Source organism: Ammospiza nelsoni, chromosome 1 (genome assembly GCF_027579445.1).
Source record: "Ammospiza nelsoni isolate bAmmNel1 chromosome 1, bAmmNel1.pri, whole genome shotgun sequence".
Classification (NCBI taxonomy): Eukaryota; Metazoa; Chordata; class Aves; order Passeriformes; family Passerellidae; genus Ammospiza; species Ammospiza nelsoni.
The window spans coordinates 152,258,631-152,280,843 of record NC_080633.1 but is presented as its reverse complement, the minus strand read 5'-3'; the positions used below and the strand labels follow the sequence as shown (position 1 = coordinate 152,280,843).

The 22,213-nt window shown below is 46.4% G+C and overlaps 1 protein-coding gene across 1 annotated transcript in view; it reads right to left on the bottom strand.

The window, feature by feature from the left end:
* Positions 1-22,213, bottom strand: part of ADGRB1 (adhesion G protein-coupled receptor B1) — a 208,388-nt gene that overhangs the window by 147,563 nt on the left and 38,612 nt on the right. The window contains 3 exon segments of the mRNA XM_059471546.1: positions 1,793-1,957; positions 8,002-8,109; positions 16,031-16,189. Of these exon segments, the coding sequence (XP_059327529.1) occupies positions 1,793-1,957; positions 8,002-8,109; positions 16,031-16,189 (432 nt within the window).

Below are 22,213 nucleotides of genomic sequence, written 5' to 3'. Positions count from 1 at the left end.
GCAACATCCTCCAACAGTGCTCAGGACATCACTGGTAGGTCCTGGAATTAGACATCTAATTGATTTTAATCTAATCTAATTAGCCTTCTAATCTATATTAATCTAATCTTCTCCAATCTAATCTAATCTAATCTGGCCAAGTTATTTATGGAATTTTAGTCACTATAATCTCGAGAGGCCAAATGTTATAAGAATGCACTGATCTCTCTAAAGAGACTTCATCCCTTCCAGCTTTACCAGAGAAGCTAATGCCAAATCAATAATCCTTCAGAAAAAGAAGAAAAACAAATAAACAGGGACTTTTCTGGTCCTTCATCAGTTGTTAATAGTGATTGGTGCCCCAGTTTCAGGAAAGGGGGTTAAAAACTAATTCTCACCAGGCATCTTGCATGATAAGAGATAACCAGAGGAGGAAACACAGGAAGGAACATGGATGATCATTTCACCATGGATGGTGGTTTCACCATCATAGAATTGTTTCTGAACAAAGATATTACTGGTCAGGAGAAATGAATAACATTCTTAACAGCAAAATTCTTCAAAATAATCATAGAAACCTAGAATGGTTTGGGTTGGAGGTGACTTCAAAATTCATCTCCTTCCAAATCCCTGGCATGAGCAGAAACAGTTTCCACAATCCCAGGCTGCTCCAAGCCCTGTCCAACCTGGCCCTGGACAATTCCAGGGATGGGGCAGCCACAGCTTCTCTGGGCACCCTGTGCCAGGTCCTCACCACCCTCACAGGGGAGGATTTTTTCCCTAATATTCAATCTAAACCTACTCTCTTTCAATTTGAAGCCATTCCCCCTTGTCCTGTCACTAAATGCTCTTTTAAAAAGTCCCTCCATCTTTCTTGTAGGCTCCAGTCTCCTCAGAAGAGCCTACAAGAAAGATGGAGAGGGACTTTTATTTTTTCACCATTTTTTTTTTTCACCAAAATTGTTCCTGACCTGGAAATGCCCCAAAAGGCACCTGCCTGCAGGTGTACTGAGTTGGACTTCAGACAGCATGGTATTGTCCACACCATGTAAAGCAGGTGCCCATCTTGTGGTGCTTGGTCTATCAAGAGTCTCTGTATGAGGCCTTAAGGCATGAAGAGAAGGATCAGGGAATAAAAACCATCTCCCTCCAAGAATTGCAGAATCATAGAATGGTTTGGAATGGAAAGGAACTGAAAGATTATTGTAATATTCTTGCTTGATGTCTGGGAGGAATGATGAGGAGGGCTCCATCTTATCAGAAGGTTAATTTATTACTTTATTATACTGTATTATGTTATACTATATTATGCTAAAAAATAATTATAAAAAAATTACTAAATACTAAAATATAACCAAAAATTGTGACTCTTTTCAGAATCTTGACACAGCTTGGCCCTAATTGGCCAATGAGTCAAAACAACTCACACTAGAGTCGAATCAAGTAATCACTTTAAGTAAACAATCTCCAAACACATTCTACATGAGCAAAACACAGGAGAAGCAAATAAAATAAAAAGTGGTTTTCCTTTCTCTAAGGCTTTTTGCTGCCTTTCAGCTTCTCAGGAGAAAAACCCTAAGCAAAAAAAAAAAAAAAACATGTTTAGAGAATGTGAATGCCACAAAGGATCATCAAGTTCCACCTACTTCCCACTATCCCAGGTTGCTTCAAGCCCCATCCAACCTGACCTTGGACACTTCTAGGGATGGATAAACCACAGCTTCTCTTGGTAACCTGTACCAGGGCCTCCCTGAAATATCACAGTGGAGACACCACAGGTAGCCAATGTCCCTCCCCTGCTGGCCACCAATACCTGGGCACACAGCAGAGTTGTTGCACTGTCTCTGCTCCCGGAGAGGGCCGCTGCACTGGGTGCTGTAGGAAGACGAAACGCAGAACCTGGTCCTGGTCTGCCAGCCCTCCCCGCAGGTGGTTGAGCACACGCTCCATGGGGACCACTCCTCTGCTGCAGGGTCACCTGGAGAGGTTGGAACACAAGGTGAGGATCTTTGGCATCCTTGCATCTCCAGGGAAGAGGTTTCCAAGTGATGCTCGGCCGGCTGTGGGATCTGTGAGACTGCAATTTGTCCTGCAGATGGGGTGAAAGATGGGTGGGAGGGTGTGAGGGCATTGGAGAGAAAATGTGAGATTGAGAATGGGCTAAAGGGGGTTGTTTGGGTACTGTGTAGAGCTGTGGGACACACAAATTATGAAAAAAATAAAAGGAAAAAGGATGCTATGGAAGCATCAGTTCATTGGGAAGGGCAAACTCCACCACTGAAGGTGGTGGAGCCACTCCAGAACCTTGTGAGCTGGGATAGGGAACTTCCATTTAGAGATTGTACCAACAGAGATTAGACAGAGTATATGTATCCATAAACTGTCCACTTTTAAGTGTTCAACCCCTTTTCCTGCCTTTGCACAAACTGGCAGAGGAGCAGTTGACAAAGTAGAAGGTGATGGTGCCCAAGAAGTGTCAGCTGATGAAATCCCAGAAAGTTTTCTTGGCATATCCTCTACCTGTGGAGATCTGCTGTGAGCATGTGATACAGAACAAGGATGACTCTTCCAGGGCATCACACAGTCCCTATCAACTGCTTATCTGATGGGGCAGCATTGGAAAAGCAGCTAAAAATATCCCACTGATGGGAGTGAAGAGCACTGAGATGTATTCCCTTTGTCACTAATATTCCTGCTGGGGCTGTTTCAGCAGCCACAACCTCCAAATAAGTCACCCTAAGTGTGAAATGAGCAAGGAAAGGATAATTTTCCATTAGTTTTCACAGTCAATATTCTATCCCTTGAAGAAAAATTCTTTTCTTCCCCATATGGAAACAGAAGCTAGCTCTGTTCTATTTAACCAAGCCATGCATTGTTTGGGTTTTTGGATTTTTCATGGATTGCTAATAATTACACATAATAAACCTGGAATGTAACATTTGGTATGTATAGAACACAGTCATATGGCAAAAAATAAACCAGCATAACAGAGGGACAACCCCTTCTTGTGACAAATTCTTCAGAACCTCAGACTGCCCTGTGTCTCATCCCAAAAGGATGCATTTGACAAACCGTGGGTGATATGAAGGATCACAGCACTGGTAAATATGACTCCAAGGGTCATCCAGGGAGCTTGGATGTGCTACCCCACACCACCACCCCTTTCCCTAAAAAGCTGGTCAGAAGATGTTGCATTAAATTCTGGGTCTGCAACATGGAGAAGGAAAGAAACTCTGCAGCTGGAGATCTCAGTGAGAGTTATAAACCAGCTGCATGAAAATGTCAGAGCAGGAACTGTGGTGGGGGCTGTAAAGGTTGGTGACCACCAAATTTCCTAATATTGCCTAAAACTGTTCACATCTGGGTTTTTCCTTGGGGTAGTATATTTAATTTAAAATTTATTTATTTTTATATTTATATTTATTTACTACTGTTTTCCACGTGCAATGAAATTTCAAGCATTTGTGGCTCTCATCAATCTGCTCTTTGGGATTTTTTGGGTATTTATCCATGTTGTTTGCTTTGTGTCATGCTTTTTAGCACATCTGCTTTGAATGTCTCCTGTCATTCTGGCAGCTGGGATTTAAAAATACACCCACTGATTGAAGTCTGTTGAATTAATATGTGTTGAGGGGGAAAAGTACAGAGGAAAACCTGTCTTTGCTGTAAAATTAACATTTGTTGTCTGGACACAGAAAGAGGTGGAGGTGAGGATCAATCTTTCTTTTCCCTGCCTCATCTGCGCCATTGCAATGATTATCATGAGATGCAACTGCTGTTGTTCATTAAGCCAAAGTTGCTCAAAAATGTTTCCTTTTGTGTTTTATTTCATTATTCTGCCCAGGTGGCTCCAGTTAGATGAAAGTTATGGGCCACTGGTCCTTCCCTGGGATGTGTAGGAGACATTGTGTGTTTCTAGGCTTCGAGGCTCCAGGAAAACATCAGTCCCATATCCTGTTTCACAAGTATCAGATCTCCTGGTAGAGACAGATTTGCATTTCCATGGCAATTTTCCAGAGCCAGAGTCCTGCCATGCTCCAAGCTCACTTCCAGTAAATTACATTTATGGTACCACCACTTCATCATTTGCCATCCAGAGTATCCCAGACTCCAGTAGATCCCTTTCAGGCACACAGATCCCAACCGTTCCTTCTCCCTTGCTGGCTTGGATGCTCCATGAACCCCTGGTGCCTTTGCATTTCCCCATCCACCCTGAGCAACACCCTCAGTTCTGCACCCAGCAGCACTCAGTCCGTCGGGGGCAGGCAGCTGAGGGATTTTGGTTAAACACTCCAAGTTTGGGTCCCAAAATCTTTCTGGGAGGCCAGAGGTGGGACAGGAGAAGCCTGCAGAGACACAGGAACCTCCTCCATCAGCAGCTCATGGTGTGAAGAGCCCACCATGCCACCAACCTCCCTCTCAGACCTGGCTGAGGTTTTGCAATCTCCATATTCAGAAGAGTTCTTGTGTCACTGGAGGAATGAATGGCATCTCTGAACCAAGTCCCACCTCTCCTGCCTCTTTCCTCTTCATTATTTATGGCTTTTGCCCTTTCACAGCAGAAATAGCTGTGCTTAGAGGTAAATCTCCTCAATTATGGTCCCTCACATTGCATGAATCCCTGGCTTTTAAACCCATAATACAGTTTATTTTCTAAGTGCTGGTGACTCCCTTGGGCTTGGTGTCATTCTGAACCAAGCAATTCATCTCAGTCCACTGGGACATTACATCCAGCCTAGTCTCAAACCTTGCACAAATTTAACTAATTTTCAAACCAAGCAAGACCCAGTTCTGAGACACTCTCAGGCATGAGACAAATTCATTCTCTACTTGAGAGAAACACAATAGTACCCATCATCAAAACTGCGAGTGAGAAGAATTTCTGCACTCCTCTGGGTCAAATGGCAGCAAATGCAAATTACTGAGTGAAGCATATTGCAATTATTCATCCCAGAAGTGGATTTTGACTCTGGTTTTTGATAGAATGGCAAGATGTCTGCCATTTGAAAGCTGCCTAGTCCAGCTCAGTGCTGTTTTGTAATTCAACCTGCCAGAGATTATAGAGGCATGGAATGGTTTGAGCTGCAAGGAACCTTAGAGGTAACTTATTTCAACCCCCTGTCATGGTCAAGGACACCACCCATTATCCCAGGTTTCTCCAAACCCCATCCAACCTGGCCTTGAACACTTCCAGGGATTGGGCTTCTTTGAACAACCTCTGCCAGGGTCTCACCATCCCCATAATAAAGATTTTTGTTCTAATATTGAATTTAAATCTACCCTCCTTCAGCTTAAATCCATTGCCTCTTGTCCTGTCACTCCATGCCCTTGTCCAAAGTCCCTCTCCAGTTCTCTTGGAGAATTTTTAGGCACTGGAAGGGGCTCTAAATTCTCCCCAGAGTCTTTGCTTCTCCAGGCTGAACAGCCCAAACTTTTTCAGGCTGTGTTCATAGCAGAGTGGCTTCAGCCATATTTTCTTTATCCCCAGAGGAGAAGGGGCCAAGCCATGCCCAGCATCACCACCAGAGCCTGCAGGCAGCTATCTCAGCAGGGCTGACTTTTGATTAGTCCTGTGATGCCCCAGAGTAGCTTGGGGACTAACAGGAATGTCCCAAATGATTTTTCAGGGGTCTCTACCCCACTTAAGTGGAAAAATAGCCCTTGCTGCTCCTACAGATCCAGGTGCAGCAGATGGAGAGGGTCCAGCAGGTGCTGCAGAATGAGACAGGCTGGGTGTTAATCCACAAGGATTTGGCACTGCAATCCAGGATCATTCCAGCTCCTGGCTGCAGCGTCCCCATCAGTGCCTGCAGCTGCTCCATGACTACTCTTCCCTCAGCACTAATGGAGCAGCACATCCCTGCCATCCCTCTGCCAGGAGCCCTTCCAGTTTGGGGGTCGGTCAGTCTGACATCTCCCCATGTGCCTCTCTCTGCTCACATCCTGCTGCTGGCAGAGTCCTCCTGAGCCAGGAGAGCCCATGCCAGGGACCTGCTGGGCTGGATCTGGCTCCTGTGCTGTTGCTGGGGGAGGCACATGGGCAGCCAGCAGCACCCTGGCTGAGAGCACAGCCCTGCCACAGCCTGGGGGCCAACAGGACCTGGGAACCAGGAATGTGAAGGGCTGGCAGGAGAAAATGCTGCTCTCCAGCTGGCCAAGGCCATCCTCTCATCCTTATGAGATGGCATCAGCTGATTTCTGTATTTCATCTTTTCCCAGGTCTTGAGCAGTTGTGAAATGTCTCATTCCCTACAATCTGTGCCCAAAGGGAAGTTGTGGGCTTTGCTTCTTTATCCTCAGCTAAAAAAACTCCCTCTAATCCCTTTGTGGACTGCACCCCCTGTGTCCACATCTCCTCCATCCTGGTTTCCTTCCAGCCTGGGACAGCCACAGGGATGTGGGAAGCTTGCAGCAGGACAATGCACATCTCCCAGCCCATGCTGCCCTCAGGGATGACAGAGCCCAAGCCAGCCATGCTACAGCGGTGGCCACAATGGCAGAGAGGTGACAGAGATGTCACTGAACCCAGCTCCAGCACCCAGCTGCACGGCAGGAAGAAAGGCCAAACTATAAACCTGCTGGCTGAGTTACAGGCTGGAACAGGAGCTCTGGGGAAGCACCTGGGATCAGGCAGAGTAGGAGCAACAGAGGCCTGCCTTGAAGTGCCTTCCCTTCATTTGGACAGAGATTAAGCTCAGCTTCTCCATGTTGTAGCAGTGCAAAAGTCCTCCCTCTCCTGCAGGTTTTACCAAACTCCAGGGATCCATCCTGCAGGCAGTGGGGCTGCTCTCAGTGGAGGGAGCAGTGTGTGCAGGGTAGAGAGGGAATTGAGGCTGACCCCTGCTCTGTGTTGAAAACCACAACCCCAACAAGTCACCCCCAGGTACTCCACACCACACAGACTCTGGATGCTGCACAGTGGCCAAGTCCTCCTGGGCTGGGTGGAGCACAGGTAACCCACACCAGAATAGGACCCTCTCTCACTTCTAATCAAATCACCTCTCTGAAGCCTTTCTAGAGCACAAAATGCTGGCAAGGTCACTGGGCAGTGATTTTTAACCTGTGGCCAGGTTCAGCACACTGTGCTTCGCCTGAGACCCCTGATGTGTTGAGATCCTGCCACGACACACAGGCATGAAGGGAGAGCACAAAACCTTTGCAGACTGAATCACAGAATCACAAGATGATTTGGGTTGGAAGGAACCTTAAAGATCATCTACTTCCAACACCCCTGCCATGGGCAGGGACAGCTTCCACTAGACCAGGGTTGCCCAAACCCCTTTCCAGTCTGGCCTTGAACACTTCCACTAGACCAGGGTTGCCCAAACCCCTTTCCAGTCTGGCCTTGAACACTTCCAAGGATGGGGCAGATCAGATCTGGCAGACATCTAGGTCAAATTCATCCCCATCTTCCCAGATCATGCTGTCTGATATTACTACACATTATTCCCCTCTGTGGCAGAAGGGTGGAAGGTCCTGCTGCAGAACCTACTGGAGACAAGTCCTTGCACATCACTAAAGACCCAGGGACAGAGGAAACCAATCCTGCCCTGTCCCCACCAAGCCCTGCTCACCCTCTCTCACAGCCAATGGGAAGGCATGACATGGACGTCCGCAAAGGGGCTGCATTGCACCAAGGTCAGCTTTGGCTTCAAGAACCACGTGTGCTTGGAAAATTCAGACAAAGCAGTGACTCAGAAGTAGGCAGGGTGATGGGAAAACATTCTGTGGGATGGATGTTCTTGCCAGGGCTTTGTGTCTGTCCCTTTTTGCCTTCTCTGGCCGATGGTGACGACACAAAACCCCGCGGGGTGATGGAATGGGAACACAGGGGACGATGACCATTGGCTCAGCGTGTGACAACACAGGGGGAGCATCCCCCACACTGACCTGGGGGGAAGGAGATGGTTTGGGGAAGGAGGGAATCATTGAAACAGTGCAGAGAGCCCAGCCCAGCTGGGCAGTGCAGTGAGCAGAGCAGTGTCCCAGCTCCAGAGGCCGCTGTGGGAGGTCAGAGCTTACCTATTTGAGGTGCAGGGTACCCGTAGTGCTGCAGTTCGTCAGGGTCCTCTCGCTTTCTGTTATCTGTGGACCTCAGCGATTGGCTTCTGGAATTATAGCGTCCATTGGCTATGGCAAGGTAATGGGTCATGTAAATACACCTCAGTTCACTCTGCAAGATCTTTCACTACAAAGGTTACACGCGTTAACAACAGCCACCTGCCACATTCCCCTGATGTGACCACCTGCTTTCCAACCCCAGCACCCCTGGCCACCACTTTTCCCTGAGGTTTCAGCACCAAACCAGCCTGAAAGACTCAAGCTGGTTGGTCGTTCAACCCCTTTATTTTGACTAAGATTTGGGACCATGAAGATTATGATCCCTTATGTCTGGTCTTTAATCAATTTCAGTGGTTTTCTAGGGTGTCTGCACTCCTTGCTGCACTTGTGGAGGATTCATCCTCTTCAGACGTGCTGGCACTGAATCCCACCATCCCTAGTGGTGTTTTGAGATTTATGGTGGCAACTGGCAGGGTGGATTTGGTGGGAAATTCTGCCTTGCAACCAGCACCTGCTTCAAAATGCCCTGTAGAGGAGCCAGGAAACACTGAGTGGAGCAGGCAGGTGAGAGCAGGTGGAAAGGAAAGGGATATCTCAATAGAATGTCTCCTTCACAGATTTTACCCTGCCACCAGCAACAAGGATAGATGAAAGTCTGGTCTCAGCAGAGTACCAACAGTGCTATAGCTGGGAACTTTTCCTTCTCAGTGAGACACAAGCTCCTGACCCTTGTGTCCTACTGAAAATCTCCCAGTGGAGCCCATGGTGTGAGGTTCAGAAAGTAAATAAAGCATCCACAGTAAACCAAAGGCATTTAACTATTCCTTCCAAGCCCATGCTCTGCCAGCTTTTCATTTTCATCCTGCGTGGATCAGCCCTGAACTGGCTGGAGGGAAAACTAAAATTTCTGTTGTCTGTACTACTGGACATGCTGTAACCCTGACATATTCCCTTCCTAGCAAAGAGAGAAACAACTCAGCAATAACAACCAAATTCCATCTACCAGGAGTGCCTGCTGTAAATTAGGAGAGCTCAGCTGACTCCACAGGAGTCATACAGAATAGCAGAGAGCAGAGCTGAGCCCGAGTAATCTGTGATCTGGCAGACAATTTGTTTCCAAACAGCAAGTACCAGACAGCAGATCTTTTCCCCCAAGGAGGCAAAACAGTCAGACATCTTTTCAAGAAGTATGAACTGCCAAGGGTTGAAATGGTGACAAATTTGATCCCGGAACCCTGAGAAAATTAATAAAGGTTAATGAAGCTTCAGTGTGGTGGCAGGAGTCTTTATTGCCATCCAAAAAGGGAAAGCAGAGGAGGCAGAGGAATGATTCAGAGTCCCTGCCAGGAGCCAGGCTTTATATTCAGCAGTTTGGATCCTGGGAGAGTTTGTGAAATTGCATTATTTACCATCACAGTTGCCGTAAAGCAGAACTTGAGGAGTCTAGGAATTGTCACATGGACTCCTCCAAACGTTCCCAGCACCAGCTGGCTGCTGGCTGGAGGGGATGGGATGGGGCAGTCACCCCTCTGCCATCCTCTAGGGAAAGATACCCACAGCCTGAAATCAGGACCACAAACATCCTGAAATCTGCAAACACCGTGTTTTTGCCTGGCTCCTTCCTGGAATAGAGAGGTTTCAAACCCTTTGCTTTTAATAGCTAAAAATCATGGGACTTTCCTGTGGGAGATTCAGTTCAAAAAAGACAAACTCTAAGTAGTTTTCCAATACTGATTTTTTTGAATTTGTTAGGAGACAACTTATTCCCATATTTGGGACTTCTCACATCCCCACCACCCATTCCTGGTTATGCCCACACACTTTCATCTGCTCCAATTTAAGTTCTCTCCATGAAATCTCACAAACCACAAGAACACACAAAATCTTCATCTGCATCACATCCCATGGGCTTCACACAGACTTATTTAGGCTGGGAGGAGAAAGTGGGGCTGGGAATCAAGGAGTAAATGTGTGGAGCTTGGATGGCTTTGTCACCTTCCCAGAGCAAGGAAGGTGACAGGGAAAACCTGGGATTGAATATCCCAGAAGCAGTGTTCACAGATGGACAGAGACATAGGAAGCAGCACAGAGGGGAGGGAAGATAAAAGAGCAAAATAGAAGTTTTAATTGCAAGTCTAACACCCTGAACCTCATCTCAGCAATTATTTGGGACTGTGTCACTGACATCTCCTAATGACTTACCCCAGTCTTGAAGGACTGAATGATTTCCTTTGCTCCTTGACAGGTATGTCAAGTCTGCACTGTTATTTCTCATGCTAATTAAAGCCAATCAGGCCTAGAGGCTAAATGAGCAACTCTTCTAGCTCCCCCCAAGCTTCCCCCCTGCCAGGGAAGCTCCACTGCTGCAGGGAGCCTTCCTCCCCTTTGGAAAAGCAGAGAAGACAGTTTGTCTCCATTTAACACAGAGCACAGCTGAGATCTAACCTGAACAGTTTCCCTGGAGAGATGCACAAACCAATCCTGGTTCCAAACAGAGCAGGGAGACACCAGGTCCCTTCAGAACATGGGGAAGTTTTGGTGCAAGTCCTACTTTGCTGTAGGCACCTGAACTTTATGGGGTGGAGGTCAAAACCTAAAGGCAGTGGGGACCTGGTTGGATTTCAGCAGACTTTTTCCCACAGCAGGGTCAGTGGAGAGGAGTAATCCCAGGATTAACAGAAGACCTAGACAAAATTTACATCCCAGCTGGAAAAATGCAGTGAAAATGGCACAAAAAACCCAAGCACCTTTCCAATGCCAACAGGAGGAATAGAGGGATAATGGTCTTGGAACCAAACAGGGATGTTTCAACTGCAGGCAGAGGCAAGTAGATGAGATTTTGAAGAAAAACACAGCTCAAGTGTGGATGTGGAGGATGATCAGTGCTGGCAGGAGTGGGAATAGGAAGCAGGTTACCAACACTTCTAATGAGAACATGCCATGTGTCAGACACCACCCTGCAACACAACCCAGGGGAAAATAAAATAAAGGCAGAGACTTTGAAGTGCTGTGGGCCAAGGTTTTAACATCCAAACGTGTCACCACAGCTACACAACCTGTACTCATCCCCCAAACAGGAGAGGCAAAGCAAATAGCAGGATCATGAAAATTATTCAGGCAAGGTGGGATGGTGGAAATGAGGGTAGGAACCAGAGCAAAAAGTGGAAAGAGGTTATTTAAAAAATACCCAAAACATTCAAGTGAATTTCACTGCAGTAAAACTGAAAGGAAATGTGGTGGTTATGGAGTTTTTGGAGCATCTACCAGCTGCTAAAGAGTAAAACTGAAAAGTACAAAATTACCGACAACCCCTAAACCCCAAAGTCTCAGTGGATGGAGAAGAGGGACATTTTGGAGGCCACTGGATGTATTGCAATTGCACCCAAATCATTTCAATTTGAATATCTGAAATTTGTGGAAACTGGAGGAGATCTGTGACTCTCAGATATGAAATGCCTGAATCACTAGTAAAAAGGGGGACAGGCCAAAGTCTCTGCAGCAGCAGCAGAGAGGAGCTCCTCCAGCTTGCAGTGAATTCTAGCCTGGCCTGCAGGGAATGATGCTCCCACACATGCCCAGGATATTTCTGCTCTGTGGCTGCAGCAAAAAAAAATAAAATTAATGAGAATCAGGGGCGGCAGAGACTGAGACTGAGGCTCAGCTTTGGGAATGTCATGTGGAACAAGCATTCCTTCACAACACTAACAGCTGAAGTGCTGCATCCTGAACCTGCTGGAAGCTGAAAATCCAGACTGGAACACCAGGACTGTGCCAGGGTCACCCTCCTGCACCTGACATCAGGATGTGGTCACCCCTTTCCCAGCCGTGGGGAGTTGTGGCTTCCCAATCTGCATATCCATAAATGTCAGGGATGGTTCTGTGCAGCCTCTGCCAGATGGGATGGCAGGACTTCAGCTGGCTCCTCTGCTGGTTCTCCTTCCCCAGGAATAAATGCAGACTGCCCACATCTCTGATTGTTCTTACATCTCTCCAGCACTGCTAAATTCCGACCCTGGGGTCGGGGCTGTGACGTTCCCCCTCTGGTTTGGATGTTGTCCATCCTTGTGAGGACCCTCTGCCTGCCAGGTTGTGAGCAAACCCAGAACCCTGCAGCCAAAAAGAGCCACTGGAGCACATCCCCCTCCATCCACAGTGGGTGGACCTGGGAAGTTCCTCTGCAAGCCCCCACCACACATGGGTTGGCATTTTTTCCCCTCTCTCTATAAAACAGCAGCCAAATCCAACAGAAGGAGGAAATCTCCTCTGTCTGTGTTGGAGAGGGGGATATCACCAAGTCCTTTATCAAGGCAAAATCAGAATCACAACAAAAACTTTGTGTTTTTCTTCAGCCACAAAAAAATCTTCATGTTTTCCTTGAGCTGCCACAAATAAAGGCTCTGCCTAAGCCAAGCTGCTGTTACCAGACAAAGTTTCCTTCCCAGTCTGGGATGAGTCTTCAATACAGTTTTTACAGCTTTTGTTTTTGCCCATGGAAAACTTACCTGGCTCACTTCCTGTTGGGCTTGGGTGTGTATCCCTGGGGAAATTTAGCCAGAAGATCATCAAGCAAGAGACTCTAGCACATGAAACAGCTGAGATGGTGGCCCAAACGAGTGGGAAAACACAAAGACCACATAAAAATGGTACCTGTGGAGTCATTCAGCCACCCCTATGCACTGATTTTAACCTCTGTGTCTTCCAGGCAACGTGTTCAGACTCAGCTCTGGGGCCCAGGTGTCTGCACTCACATTTTGGTGACCTGGCTGGCACAAATCACAGCTCTTGGAAAAACTGAGAGGTTTCTCCTACCATTCCCACTCCTTCATGCTGAGACCTGCTGAAAGCCCACCTGGGGGCTGCTCTGGAAGAGGAAAATGGCAGGACCTGGGCAAGGTCCACCTGGAGGAAGAGCTCTGTGACAAGATAGCTCTGGAATGTTTGCCATGGCCTGGCAAAATAAAACAACCAATGAAACCCTCGAAGATGTTCCACAAAAGTTCTTCTCAGCAGCTCCAGGGAGCTGTCATGACTCTGAGAACCTGCCCCAGAGGCAGGAGATCCAATTAAACAGCTAAAACACCCTTGTTAATCACTCATCAGCTTCTGAGCCACTTTGGCAGAAGTGGGAGAGGAGAAGTGAAAGGAAAAAGATGGGTTTATCCTTGTTTTGAAGGTGATGGTTTTGAAGGTCTTTGTTTTTCTAACCCAACTTGCTTGGCCAGCAGTTTCTCAGTGGACAAGTTTCAATTTACCTCCACAGCAAAGAGGAAAATATCAGGGCACTCATCCCTGTTTTGTTCTGCTGTTTTATCAGGATTAGAGATGGCCCTTTCTTCAAGGAAAATATGTTTTCCTGCTTTTTTTTTCCTACTAGAAAATTAAGATCTCAGCTATTCCACAATACCTGAAGAGCTAGTCAGGTGTTATACAAGCTGCTTAAATGCTGAACAATTGAAGATAAAGTTGTTCTCCTGGCCAGTTCCTTTTTTTTTTTTTTTTTTTTTTTACTTTTTCTTCATTTTATTCTTTTAATTAAAAAGAGAAATAATTAGAATCTATTTAACTGGAGCTTATAATGAACACTTATAATAATAACAGTTCCAGGGAAAGAACGAACATTCTACTCATCCCTAACAAATCTATGAGCAAAAGTCAATATGAAAATAACAGTGACACATTTAAAACAGGATTTCTATTCTACTTTTAAATCCTCTTAGGTTTTGGTGCAGATCAAAGTAAAGAGAAGGAAAAGATACGTGCAAGAAAATGAAAAACCCTTCTTGGGTCAAAAGTGCATCTCTTTGGGCAAAGGCAGCCGGGGACAGACTCACTTAGAGGCAAGTTCAGAGCCAAGTTAACAGTTTTGAACAGATTTATCTTGAAGTAGGACACAGACCTCAAGATGTGCATGGAGAAGTCTTCTGGCAAGATTTATTGCTCACATATCCCCTCAAACCCTTTCCAGCATGAAAACATCAAAATGGGGCTCAGCAGCTTGTCTGCAAAGAGGGTCTTGGGACAATTAATCAGAATTAATTTATTTCAATGGAATAAATCAGTTTCTGATGCCCAACTCCGTGTGTGTGTTCTCCTTCCAAACTAGGACTTTCCACTTAGCTTAAAATTCCTTCTTTCCAAATAATCTGAGATGAACTAATCTCATTGCAGTTTGGAGGAGGAATTGGCTGGGAATGCAATGGAAAAAGGACAGGAAGACAAGTGAAGTAATCTATTGAATCATAGCCCCTTCAGGTTTTTTTGCACTTAGGATTTGCCTTACTGATTGTTGTGGTCTGGAAAAAGTTAAGTAAATAATGAGTAAAAACTGATTAATTCTTCACTGCTGCACTCCATGCCATGGAAATCCAACCCAGCCTCGATGGTTTTCCTTGCCACCACAACCTCAGGAGATCTAACATGAATGATCTAACATGCTTCTGGGGAAAATCAAGGCAAGATGTTACACCCCCTGCTCAGTGCTGATGAGGCTGGCCCTGGAAAACAGAATATTCCCCCTCCACCACATCAAGAGGGCTGCAAAAGAATCAAACAGGTCCCATGGACAGCTTGGGAGATGGTTAGGGATGAGGAAGGATGTCCTGCAAAGAGAATCTGGGGAACTGGGTCTCCCCTAGTTTATCCAGCATAGGAGGGACACAATAAGGAGGTTTTTTGCCTGCTGTCCCATGTGCTCCCATGGTCAAAGAGTGACCAGCCCTGAAGATCCCCCTGTCCCACTCCCAGTGCCATCTCTTCCTTCACACACCAAGACTGGTGTGGCCCTTCCTCCAACTCCACTCGGGCACACCATAATCCCACAGCTGGACTTTTTTCAGGACCAGCTTCCAGGTCCTTGCATTCCTACTCTTCCTGCCACAAGCCACAGCTGAGTCATGACTGCAAAGTCACCACCAAGCATGGGGGACACGGATTAAATATCCCTGGGGTGGGCAAACCTCAGAGGGAATTTAGCAATTGTTAGTCAAGGAGATGGAATTCAATATACCAGGTTTCATTAAAGAAAAAAAAATGTCTAAGCCTAATTACAACATATTTTAAATTTATGGAAATGTTAAAAAATGCATGAAATCATTTTAGCCCTTATTAGAGGAATATGTTTATGTCCCTTTATTTGAACTTCCTCCTTATCAGGAGATACTTCCCAGCCTTTGAAGACAGTTGAACTTTCCTTAGTTATTTGACTAGTCAGAGGAGTTATTCAAACATTCTCTACTCTGAATTTGAAATAAAAAGAAGGGAATAATTATAACCAGCCATTTGCTTGCATTTATTGGGCTGAGCTGTGTCTGCAGTTGGCTTTGCCTCTTCATCCCCCTCCCAACACAGCTTAAAGCAGTAGAAGAACTGGGGATGAAAGTGCTGGAGGTTCACCAGCTCAACCCATCATTATCTGATGGTGTGGGCACTCTGTGGCCTGTTCTCTGGAGAAGAGGACCTGGAAGGAGGATGCATTACAGGGGGAGAGCGGAGCACACACCGAAGTCTTTGCATCATTCAATCCCTGTCTAACAGCCAGATCTTTCTCTTCATCTTATCACCAGGGGCTTCCATTTGTGAAAGAAAGAAAGGGGCATTGCTTTTGAACTAAACTAAGAAGCAAGATTAACATCTCTCTCAGCTTTAATTATTTGGGAGAACTGAAAAAAAAAATGCTTGTAAGGACGTGGCGCCAGGATAAGAAAGCCTGATGTAAGCCTGCTTACAGATTCCTATAAATTCTTTGGGCTGAAGGCCTGGAAGGTGCAGGAAGACCGTGCCAGCACGTGTGCGTGTGCATGCGAGACAGGCAGGGACAACGGGCAGGGCCATGCACAGCCAAATCCACACATTCCCCTGGGCTCCCTGCTCCAACACAGCCCTGGGGCAGCTTCCCCGAGCCTCAGCAGCACCCTCCATCCTCCATGGGGATGAAGCCATCCTCCTCCTCCTCCCGGGAGCCGCGCGTGCAAGGGAACATGCCTCCACTTACTATTGCAAGCCTTCCTATTGCACAGCCGTCCTTCCTCCAGCACTCCCTCGCAGGCCAGGCCCTCGTTGGGAAGGGGCTTGCAGGAGCGCATGCGGGTCTGCAGGCCGCCCCCGCAGTCCTTGGTGCAGTCGCCCCAAGCCGACCAGGAGTTCCAACCACCTGGGCAAGATCCAGAAAAGCCCCATCAGCCTCCGTGAGAGCCCAGAGCCTGCCGTGTTCCAGCTGCCAAGACTCAAAACTGGGGTGTGAAAAGTGTGAAAATATGGCCCTACGCAGATATTTACTGTATGTATTTTGATGTGTTGATTAGTAGTGCTGTATTAACATTTTAATAATATGGTAAATGTAGTCTTGTATTTAAAAGGTAACTTCTGTAGTTAAAATAAGAACTATGTGATCACAGACATCCTTTCCTTAGGATTTTTTCTCCTGAGAAGCTGAGAGGCCTCAGGACCAAAATGTAAACAATGGTTATCTGCTGCTGTGGAATGCAACAGGTGGATCTGTGATTGGTCTCATGTGGTTGTTTCTAATTACTGGCCAATCGCAGTCCAGCTGTCCGGACTGTCTTGGTCAGTCACAAGCCTTTGTTATTCATTCCTTTTCTATTCTTAGCTAGCCTTCTGATGAAATCCTTTCTTCCATTCTTTTAACATAGTTTCAATATAATATATATCAGAAAATAATAAATCAAGCCTTCTGAAACATGAAGTCAACATTCTCATCTCTTCCCTCATCCTAAGACCCCCGTGAACGCTGTCACACTATGTAAGTGGGATATTTTTTTATGAAAGGAATGAGGCACTCACACCAGATAGCAGCCACAAGACACCTAAATCTTTCAGAGAAAAGGAATTTATTGTTGTCTTATCAGAAGAAACTGAATTTTTCCTGCCTAGCTAAAGATCGAAGGCGCCTTAGGATTAGGAGGAAGAAGTTGACACTGACCAGAACGAATCTTTTGTTTGAATGGAATTTATGCAACATATAAGAGGTGTATGAATATGCAACAGGCTATTGTTTTTAAGGGTTAATCCTCTGTAACTCTGTAACTCTTTGGTTCTATTGTCTCCTATTGTCCTAATTCAAGTTGTCCAAATTATTATTACTCTAACTGTATTACTATTTTTATAACCATTTTATTACTATTAAACTTTTAAAATTTTAAAAAAACAAGTGATTGGCATTTTTCACATGGGGTGTCTCTAAAAATGGTGGGACTGGAAACTGCAGGTTAGCCCAGTGTCCCGGGTTGACTATTGTGAGAGTCTGTCTGAATTTTCCCTGATCTGCCTCACGATTGTCATTTGGGGACCACTGAAGAGAAGACCCCCCTCCCATCTAGCCCTGTAGGAGAAAGTCACATGCCAAAGGCCCCGAGACCTGAGAGCACAGTGCTAAGTTATTTGTTTTCACAGGCATTGTTTGCTGTATGCCACACTGAGCCCAAAGAAGGGGGCACCATGCTCTTTTTGCAACAACAGCCTTAGAGCTGTCCCACCTCTCGGCCTGGCTGGACTTCTCCTGAGTTCTGGGTGGTTTCCCACAGAAGACCCTCACCTGTTTTACAACCACTGTGACAGACAGACTGAAATGCAAGAAAACTCTCCTTCGAGGACTGAGACATGGAACCCCCATGTGAAAAGGTCCCTCTGCTCCTTCCAAGGACTGGGACTGAAACCCACAGGCTGGGGGAGGTGTGTGGGGGAGGCAAGCTGACCAAAGCGAGATGTTTGCATGAGATATTGTGACCACTGGACTAAGAAAACAATGGCTCTGGTTTACTGCTGAGAACATGGACTACCTGTTACATCTATTCGTTATTGTATCTGTTTCCCCCCTCACAATTTTCAATAGAATTATCATAATAAAAACCTCTGAGTTAGCTAGAGATTTTGAGATCTCCCTGACGTAACAGGCGGAACCTCGACTGGACTGGACCAAAGGACTTCGTCTCTACATTGGGTAGCTATATCCCTCTCTCTCTCTCTCTCTCTCTCTCTCTTTTTCTCTATCTTTTTCTCTTCCTTAATCTCTCTATCTCATTTTGCTGTGGTCATTCAATAAAGGTACATTTGTTTTGATTATCATTGCAAACGCCCTTGTACCGTGTCGGTTCTTTGTGCATCCTGAGATCAAATCCACAAACCATCACAAACTCTGTTCGTAAGGATGGATTGTGACACTATATGATGCTTTTATCCCCAATAATCTTGTTCTGTGTATGCTGAATAATAAGTTTTCCACCTTTAAGTCTTGTTCCAAGAGTTAAGGGGGAGAGAAGAAGCAGCAGTTTGTTTTCAGAGACTGCACTCGCCCCTCCACATTCCTCCTCCTGGATCGTGTTGTCTGCGGCTGGACAGACATCAGGACAGAGTTCTCCTTTGTTTTAGTTAGTTTAGCTAGCTGAGGCAAAGAAGTTCCCTGCACTGTGGGTCTTTTTTTCCCTTTTCTTTGGAGCTGTTTAAACCTGCTCTGACTGAACACCCAGTAGAGCACCGGCAGCTCCACCTGTGGCCCACTAGGCCGAGCCTGGGCCGTGGCATTTCCAGCGCTGGAGGGGAGACTTTATGAGTTGGTCATTTCTTTTGGAGCAGCAAGGGGTTTTATTGTTTAATATTGTTTAGGTTTTATTGTTTAATAAACAGGTTTTTTTCCACTTTTCTCCAAGGAGGTTTTTTTCCTGGACCAGCTGGAGGTAGGGGCTGACTGAAGCTGCTTTCCAAGAGGAGCCCCTATGGGAGGTTCTCTCCAAAATTTGCCCTGAACCAGGACACCCAGAAAGTCAAGAAGAGGAAGGCGGAAGCATTGCCTGACTTCACACTGACTTCTCTCCAGTTATTCCTATTTCTAGAGTTTAAGAGATGTTTGGACAATGCCTTCAGGCACAGGGTGGGGTTCTTGGGGCTGCCCTGTGCAGAGCCAGGAGTTGGACTTCAGTGATCCTTCGGGATCCCTTCCACCTCAGGATATTCTGATTCCAACCAATCCTGCCCTTCCTGTGCTTACTGTGGCAAAGAGCTCCCCCCTGACAAGACCCTATGTCCATTTTTGTTGTGCTGTCCATTTTGTGTTCTGTTAGCTTCCAACCCCAGAAGACACAAGCAAAAACCACTTCAAGGTACAAATCCACCATCAGTGAGGTTGTGCCTCCTCCTCTGCCAGCACACAAACACACAATGTGAAGACAAGGAAGGTGAGAGGGGATAAGGTTCTACCACTCATGTTCTCCCCAAAAAGACATTTCCTTTCCCCACACTGCAGACCCCACCAGCCACAGAAAGGCACAGCTCTCAAGGACAGCTTTGGTGGAGGAATAACATGGGAATGACATTCTCCTCCAGCACCCTTTGTAGAACCCACAGGGAACAAGATGAGGGTGCATTTTTGGCTCCTCTCCCAGGCCATGCTCAGTGCTGGTGTTAGCAACGCTCAGCTTTCCCCACATCAATCTATAGCTCTGAAAACTGATGGATCCACCAAACCACCTGGCTGCAAGGATGATCCTGCTGCTTAAGGGAAATTCTGAGCCTCTGCATCCTTCTCCACCCTGTGTCTTTCCAGCTTCCTGCCAAGAGCAACTGGCCCAGGTGGAACGTCCATAAATACTGATGGCAGGATGGACTGTGAAGACCATCTGAATCTGGCTGGCCTCCCACAGTCCAAACACCTGCAGGGAGCACAGAAAGGCTGAGTTTTGGGTTGTAAAAGTCAGCAGGGGGTTATCCAGTCCTTCCAGGTGATGGATAAGCTGTCATATCCCTCAGTGGTCAGTTTGCTCCCCATCGGCCGCATGCAGCAATCTAAAATCTGCTGAAATAAGCCCTGGCTTCACTGTTCTGCTCCATCGTTTGTCCACCTCATGGGGAGGAGCAGAGGTGGCCCTTCAGCCCAGAGGTGGCCACTTTCACATGGCTGCTTTTCCTGCTGTGAATTCTCTCATTACCCACAGCTACCCTTGGAGATGTTTCAGGTCCAGGGAATTCAGCTCTGTGCTGTGCTCAGGCACAGATAAGGATAATGAGCTAAAGATGCGGGGTTTTTTGAAGACAGGAAACACTGGGAAAATTTTTGTATTTAAAATAAAAATGAAATAACCCACACTCCCCTATTTTTTTTTTCCCCCTTGCCAACAGCCAGAGAATTGAGAGATGCAGATGATGAACTTCAGCTGACTCAGCCTTCCTGAATTGCTGTTTATGAGACTGTGGCTGTACTATGAGCTCTGGGCTCTGCTGGTTCCTACACAGGACACCAGCCTTGTCTGGAAAAAAGAGCCCAACTAGGTGTTAGGTCAGAATTTAGGGACATTATCAGCACCCTCTTGCACAGAGATGGTCAAACACTTGTCCACCTCCACAGCAAAAACCCTCAAGTTCATACTCTGCTACCTCCAGCCTGGTTGTTGTTCAATTTCTCCCTCCAAGACAAAGTGAAAATAAACAGAGGCTCAGCAACATTTCCACTGCGGAAGGCCATGGAAGCTACTCAGACTCTTAATCATGAGAATAACATGGAAAAATGGAGCAGGAAGGAAATGGAGGGCAGTGAACTTGCCAGCAAAGTGCCCAGAGATCCTGGCAACACAGTGGAGGATGGAGTTGTTACTGGCACAAAACAAATACTTGACCTTGAAGAAGACTGTCTTTCCCTCATAGGTCACTTTCTGTGCTGGTCACTTTTCTAAACAGCACAGGAACACAGGCTTGTCTTCCATTTCCTTATGGAAGACAGATTGTGTTTCCTTTGTAAGGGAAACCATCAGTGTAATGGGAGGTATCCTGATGACAGCCTCGGGCTGATCAATAGGATATCTGTAACCAGACACCTTTAGGAGTTAATCAGCTCCTGGCTTGCCCTTTTCAGGATGTGTGTCTTCCATCTCACTCTCTTGCAGATTAGGAGTGAGGCTGGGGAAGGGAGAGAGCAGTTTCACGCCAGCCTTGGCTCGAATTGTGATTTATTTGGGATGATTTTTGTTGAGACAAAATACATAATTGCTCCAGTGTCTTTAGAAGTTATTTTATATTGTGTTTGTAAGCAGAATATGGGCCCAGACTCACTGGCTGTCACGGTGTTCCCAGTTTGATAATGGATTATTCAAACAGTTCTGCATGTTGGGATATGACCCATTATGGCAATGATCCCCTAAATACACAGAGAAATTAATGTTGTCTGGTCTCATTACATGAAAGAGGGAGGATAATGAAAGTGCCAGTCTCTGATTTCTTAAATCACAGAATCACAGAATCATGGAATGGTTTGAGCTGGAAGGGACCTCAGAGGACATCGAGTTCCACCCTCCTGCCATGGGCAGGGACACCTTACACCAGCCCAGTTTGCTCCAAGCCCCATCCAACCTGGCCTTGGACACTTCCAGGGATGGGACAGCCACAGCTTCTCTGAAAAACCTCTGCTAGGACCTCACCACTCTCATAAGCAAAAATTGCTTCCTCATATCCAAGCCAAACCTCTTTTCTTTTAGTTTAAAGCCATTCCCCCTTGTCCTGTCACTCCAGGGCTTTGTAAATATTCTCTCTCCATGTTCCTTGTGGGCTTCCTTCAGGTACTGGAAGGCCACAATTAGGTAACCCTAAAGCTTCTTTTCTCCAGGTTGAACAATCTCAATTCTCTCAGCCTTTCCTCAGAGCAGAGCTGCTCCATCCCTCTGATCCCCTTGGTGCCTCCTCTGGACTCCTCCAGCAGCTCCAAATCCTTCCTGTGCTGGGCCCCAGGGCTGGGGCAGCTCTGCAGGTGGGGGTCTCACCTGAGCAGAGCAGACCAGAACAGAGGGGGTAACTCTTACTCTGCTTATCCTCAGCAATGGGAGAACCAGGCAAAATAAGATAAAAACCTTCATGATCTCAAATCCTTAACTGGAATGAGATCAGTTTATGAGGTTGAGCTCAGATAAGTTCCTTCCTCTCCTCAGTCCTCAGTTTCCATCCCATTTGTGAGTGCTAAAGAGGAGCTAGAGAACTACCAGGGCACTTAGTAAATCAAGCCAGGCATTTACAGCCAAGACAAAGGTATTCCCCACTTTATGGAGCGGTCCTTTTTTATCATCAGGTAGTACCATGGTCCTGACAAATTAAATGCTGCATGTTATTTATCTTGTTTATTGGCTGTCAGATAAACCTTTTGAAATCCTCCTTCTTTTCCTGGGTCTAGTCCTTCACTGCT